Source organism: Protobothrops mucrosquamatus, unplaced genomic scaffold (assembly GCF_001527695.2).
Source record: "Protobothrops mucrosquamatus isolate PMUCROS unplaced genomic scaffold, P.Mucros_1.0 scaffold1560, whole genome shotgun sequence".
Lineage (NCBI taxonomy): Eukaryota > Metazoa > Chordata > Lepidosauria > Squamata > Viperidae > Protobothrops > Protobothrops mucrosquamatus.
Window position 1 is genome coordinate 116,946 of NW_015387729.1, and position 6,597 is coordinate 123,542.

The window sequence follows — 6,597 nt, forward strand, 5'->3', positions numbered from 1 at the left end:
AAAGAGAGAGAGAGAGAGAGAGAGAGAGAGAGAGAGAGAGAGAGAGAGAGAGAGAACATCCTGAAAGACTCTAAGTGGAATTCTTTCAGTAATATTTGTTGCATATTTCACATTTTTAGTCTTTTCTTATTCTGCTCTGGCCAATGGCGAATCTAGGAAACGCCATTTCTAATTCTTCAACACAGCCGCCATTTCGTGGTTCATGCTTGATGGGGCTAACCCTTTCCCTGTTCCTTAAGTTTTGGAGTACTTTGGCTATGATCAATTAAAATAGAGGTTTTGGCTAGTTGGGTCTCCTTGAAACCCGCCATGGGACCCTAATCCCTCAAATTGTGTCACTTTTTTTTGCTTGTAAGGCCAAAGTGACCCCTCAGCTCCTAAGATTTCACATAAAGCTTGTGAGGCCAAGAAGACATAGACCAAGGATGATCGACCTGCATCTTCAGGACCACACATGATCCCCAAGTCCTCTTTTCCTAGCCTTATGGCCACGTCTGCTGAAAAAAATGGCAGCACCGCCTCCTGCCATTTGCAGTTGGGAAACAGCTTAAGAAAATGCATTGCCAGACCAAAAATAGACATCTTACTCTTAAAAAGAATAGACCCTAACCCCATCCACATATGTGAGAGGGTCACCCACATTTTGTGGGCCTTGGGCTTCCCGAAAATTTTGGTAGTCCTTGCCACCAAAACATTGCCCATCCCTGAATGAATGTGCCCTCATTTTAGCAGCTCTTTAATTAAGGAACATGGTTTATGTTTGGGACTTAAAGTCCAAATACAGGTCAATGGAAACTAGGTCAAGATATTCCTGTTTTTCATGCATATCTCTAGGAATCCCAACATTACCTTATTCATACTGCTTTCACAACTGTCTTTTCCAAATAATTCATTAGACCAGGAGTAGGCAACCTTGGCTCTTTTATGACTCGTGGACTTCAACTCCCAGAATTCCTGAGCCAGCCATGCTGAGGGGAAAGGGAGAAGTTTCCAAGCTGAGCCCTGCTGGCTCAGGAATTCTGGGAGTTGAAGTCCACCAATCATAAAAGAGCCAAGGTTGCCTACCCCTGCACTAGACGTATCTCTTGCAGAACAATTCAATGACCACAACATGAAACTCTGGGTGTTTAAATTTCCAGCTTAGTTGTTTTCACTACAGCTTGTTGAGAATTCCTTCCATAGAGCATTTCCTTCTAGGTCTGCTGCAGTTGTGCTAATCTGTTGGTTTTAAAAGAGTTTCTATGTAAACAGATATGTAAGTTTCCTAGGGTACATATTTTATTTTATGTTATTTTATTTTGAGCATGAGTTTGCTTGGCATTGGCCACTGCATCCTGGTACCCATCACCAAGTGGTGTGGTGTCCAACTCATCAGATATGGAAAGTGGCCCACCAGGGGCTCACACAATCTGTCCTCTCTGCCTAGAAATATTTAGTCAGGAAAATTCCTAGGGAAGTGGAAGGCAATGACATGTCCTTGGGCTGCCGTGATTGAATAGAAGATATGACTATGAGCCAGCAATGTGCAGCAGCCACCAAAAAAAGCTAATACAATCCTGGGTTGCATAAACAGATGCATAGAATCAAGATCACGTGGAGTATTAGTACCGCTTTACAAAACCCTAGTGAGGCCACCCCTGGAATACTGCAGCCAGTTTTGGTCACCATATCACAAAAAAAGATGTTGAGAGTTTGGAAAAAGTTCAGAGAAGAGCAACTAAGATGATCAAAGGTCTGGAGACTAAAACATATGAAGAAAGGCTGCAGGGCCTGGGTTTGGCAGTCTAGAGAAAAGAAGAAATAGGAGTGACATAGAAATAGCAGTATTCCAGTATTTGGGGGGCTGCCACAAAGAAGAGGGGGTCATGTTATTCTCCAAAGCACCAGAGAGCAGGAGAAGAAACAATGGTTGGAAACTGACCAAAGAGAGAAGCAACCTGGAATTAAGGAGAAACTTCCTGACAGTGAGGACAATTAACCGGTGGAACAGAAGTTGCCTCCAGAAATCGTGGGTGCTCCATCACTGGAGGTTTTTAAGAAGAGACTGGATAGTCACTTGTCTGAGATGGTATAGATTCTCCTGCTTGAGCGGGGGGCTGGACTAGAAGACCTCCAAGGTCCCTTCCAGCTCTATTCTATTCTAAATGTTCCCAAACTGAATTGCATCCCACTCACTCATACCGGGAAAAAAGAATAACGATCATAGGATCCGTGCATCTTACACTGATAGTCCTGACACTGTCCCTCTGCTACACCCCTTTGATCTTCAACTGTCACCCAATGGCACAAATAGTATAGGTCATCCTCGCCTTGCAACAGTTCATTTAGTGACCATTCTAAGTTACAACGGTGCTGGAAAAAAGTGACTTATGACCGTTTTTGCACACTTACGCCCATTTCAGTGTCCCCATTTTCCTCATATGATCAAAATCTGGGCAATTGGGCAATTGGCTCCTATTTACGACGGTCGCAGTGTCCTGGGGTCTCGTCATCCACTTTTGCGACCTCCGGACAATGGAGAAGGTAAATTGACTTAACAATTGTGTTCCCCACTTGAGACCTGCAGTGATTCCCTTAACAACTGTGGCAAGGAAAGTCATAAAATGGAGCAAAACAAGCATCTCACTTAGCAACAGGAACTGTGGTCGTAAGTAGGGGACAACCTGTATGGAGCGACCTGAATTGCGACAGTAAAACAGCTTATTTACAGGTGAGTTAGTACGAGATGTCAAAGCTCACTCAGGCAATAATTCTGCTAAAATCCCATATTTACCCAGTTATAATGGCATCGTTTTTAAAAGAATCAGTGCTCGGTATGTATATCCTAACTTTTTTTGTTTGTTGTTGTTCTTTTTTTTTTCTTTTTTAAATTTTTAATTTTTTTTGTTTGTTTGTTTGCATTTTGTTTTTAGGTACAGCATAATAAAACAAATAGAAACCGGTAGAAACACATTTCCGTTTGATCCACGGCTGTTTCAAAATAGACCAGGTGAAAAGAGCATCTTTGATATAACTTTCTACAGTTATGTTCACCTGGTTAGATCTGGGGGGGGGGAGAAACGTGAATTATGAGGGAATGGGGGTGGAGAGGACAAAATAAATGCATTTTTTTTTTAAAAAAAGAAAGAAATTCACCATAGGCTACACGTTAAAGCACAAACCCCAACCTCCTAGTAAAATTTACATCGCTTGCATGACCTTCTAAGCCCTTGCTTAAACAAAGTGAACCCTATCAAGGATGCTAACGTAATTGCTGAGTGTATTGATCTCAAGCGGGACCCAGTCCCTTGTGTAAAATCTAAATCTCCTCCTAAATTCTAAAAGGAGCAAATTAGGCTGAAAATAGGAAATGCAGGTTGTTAAAAATAATAATAATAATCCCAACTCTTTGCCTTACTCAAAGTATGAATTAACCTTTACGCAACGTGGTTTCGTAACAAAAACAAAAACAAAAAAGAAAGAAAATCAAATTGGAGGAGAAACTTCTTTCCCATTCGCGCATCCTGTTTTAGTCCTTTTTTGTTTGTTGGTTGGTTCATTTGCTTCGCAGTTTTCGACTTTACAAAAAACACAGGTATCTCTAGACCGAGCGTGTATCAAATGAAGCTGTTGTCATCTAAAATTCCTAATAAATTAGTGTGTGTGGGTTTGTATTTTTTTAAGAAACCAGTTTCAATTTGTGGTTACAGCACTTTTGTGTCTCTAGAGGGGCGTGTTCTGTCGCAGAATATGAACCTTTGCTACAGGATGATGGTTTGATTTTTTTTTTTTTTTTTTGCAAGAAGAAAAAAGAAGAAGATGAGAACGTCAACCAAAACGTAAGTTAACTTCTGTTGGGATAGATCGATTGCGGTCTTAACAATCACGACAAACAATAACGATTTTCCCACCCGGTTCCCAGAGTACAAGCCTATGATTATACAATGCAAAGAAAGAAAAGTAATCCTTGCCTATGGGACTTCTCTTTTTCAAAAGGTCCAACCTCTTTCTCCTTGGTTAGCCGTCGCACAGCATGTGCCATTTCGCAATCTGTCTCCTAGGATATTCGCAGATCTCCTTCCAATGTTCTCCAGCCGTGCCTTCCACAGAAGCCGCCAAGGTTAACCGGCCGATGATGTCGTTCCGAGATCCCCTGTCGGAATCCAGTACTAAGAATTCAATGCTGATCTCTTCGAGACCCTGGCAAGGGATATCAAAGACGAAGAGTTCGTTGAACACCGCGTTGGGGGTACACTTCTTGACGTGCGTCTTCTTTTTGGAGATCCGCTTCTTGGCATGGTAAAGGTTCACTTTGACGTAGGGGTCTGCAAAAATAAGGAACATGCAACGGTTGACTTAGACTGCCCCAAAAAACCCCGAGGCAAATTGCAACTAAGAGGATCCAAGGTCTGGAGACTAAAACATATGAAGAACGGCTGCAGGACTTGGGTTTGGCCAGTCTAGAGAAAAGAAGGACTAGGGTGGGACATGATAGCAGTCTTCCAGTATTTGAGGGGCTGCCACCAAGAAGAGGGGGGTCAACTTATTTTCCAAAGCACCAGAAGGTAAGACAAGAAACAATGAATGGAAACTAATCAAGGAGAGAAGCAATCTGGAATTAAGGAGAATTAATGTCTGAGACGGTATAGGTTCTCCTGCTTGAGCAAGGGGCTGGACTAGAAGACCTCCAAGGTGCCTGCCAGCTCTATTCTAAATTATTCTCCAAAGCACCAGAGGGCAGGACAAGACACAATGGATGGAATCTAATGAAAGAGAGAAGCAACCTGGAATTAAGGAGAAACTTCCTGACAGGGAGGACAATTAACCAGTGGAGCAGCTTACCCCCAGAAATCGTGGGCGCTCCATCACTGGAAATTTTTAAGAAGAGACTGTACAATCACCTGTCTGAAATGGTATACGTTCTCCTGCTTGAGCATGGGGCTGGACTAGAAGACCCCCAAGGTCCCTTCCAGCTCTATTCTATTCTATTCTATTCTATTCTATTCTATTCTATTCTATTCTATTCTATTCCATTCTATTCCATTCTATTCTATTCTTCTGTTCTATTCTATTCTATCCAAGGGTGTTTGGCAGCTTCCATATTTCCTGGGTCTGAACGGTTATTGCTAATAATTCTGGACATGGGAACTTACAGGCAAAGCCAACACAGAAGAATAATGAGCCAATTCAAAGGTGAATGGACTTATATGCACATTACAGTATCTTTATGAAGTTATGAAAAAGAAAGTTTATGGGTAGATTAACCACTCTGTTCCCGTTCAATAAAAGCTGATGAAAGTTGCATGTGTTGCTATTATTCCTCAAACATCACTGGAGTGGGTGACCTAGAATAGCTTTCATAATTCGTGACCTAGAATAGCTTTCATAATTTCTCCCCCCCAAACACACACACACACATAAAATATTGTTGTGTTCCTGCTTAACCTGATTTTATTATTTTATGCTTGTTATTGCAGGAGCCATGGTGGCTGAGTGGTGAGAATGCAGTATTGCAGGCTAACTCACTGCTCATTGCCAGCAGTTCGATTCTCACCGGCTCCAGGTTGACTCAGCCTTCCATCCTTGTGAGGTTGGCAAAATGAGGACCCAGATTGTTGGGGGCAAAATGCTGACTCTGTAAACTGCTTAGAGAGGGCTGTGAAACGATATATAAGTCTAAGTGCTATTGCTATTCCTTCCTTTCTTCCTTTCTTCCTTTCTTCCTTCTTTCTCCCTCCCTCCCTCGTGGCAGTGTGGTTAGAATGCAATATTCCAAGCAAACTCTGCTCACAACCTGGAGTTCGATCCTGGTTTGACTCAGCCTTTCGCCTTTCCAAGGTGGATAAAATGAGGACCCAGATTGTTGAGGGCAACAGGCTGACTCTGTAAACCGCTTAGAGAGAGCTGTAAAGCACTGTGAGGTGGTATATAAGTCTAAGTGCTATTGCTATTGTCCTTCCTTCCTTCCTTCCTTCCTTCCTTCCTTCCTTCCTTCCTTCCTTCCTTCCTTCCTTCCTTCCTTCCTTCCTTCCTTGTGGTTAGAATGCAGTATTGCAGGTTGATTCTGCCCACAGCCTAGAGTTCAATCTTAACCATCTCAGGGTTGACTCAGCCTTCCATCCTTCCGAGGTCGGTAAAATGAGGACCCAGATTGTTGGGAGGGGCAACAGGCTGACTCTGTAAACTGCTTAGAGAGGGCTGTAAAGCACTGTGAAGCGGTATATAAGTCTGAGTGCTATTTTATGGTGAATTTATCTCCGTGGGAGTTAGAGTAGGCTTAAAACTCCGCAAAAAAGGAAACTCATACATCTGCCCTTTTCAAAAGTAGCTCTGAAACTTTTTTTAAATTTTAATAATAACAACAAAAAAGCAAGGACATCATTTGCTTTCCTGTAATTGGCAGATTTCTAGGTTCCACCTGTCCCCATCCTCGCCAGCTGAGAATCCATCAATGTCACTCCATGTGGTCTCCTTTTTAAATTACCTGATAATCCTGAAACATCGGCTTTAGGTAGATGTCTGGCCTTTAAAACAACCACAGTGAGAGTATTTGTTGTAGACTGATAACAAAGTGAGATCAGCAGCTCGCCGCGTCCAGAAGATTTCTGCAGAATTAAA

The 6,597-nt window shown here is 42.4% G+C and overlaps 1 protein-coding gene across 1 annotated transcript in view; it reads right to left on the reverse strand.

Moving 5' to 3' along the window:
- Positions 1-3,996: 3,996 nt before the first annotated feature.
- The window catches only part of SYT4 (synaptotagmin 4), an 18,966-nt gene continuing 16,365 nt past the window's right edge, over positions 3,997-6,597 (reverse strand). The window contains exons 3-4 of the mRNA XM_015822425.2: positions 6,464-6,584; positions 3,997-4,304 (exon numbers count right to left, since the gene is read on the reverse strand). Of these exons, the coding sequence (XP_015677911.1) occupies positions 3,997-4,304; positions 6,464-6,584 (429 nt within the window). The remainder of the gene's footprint in view (positions 4,305-6,463; positions 6,585-6,597) is intronic.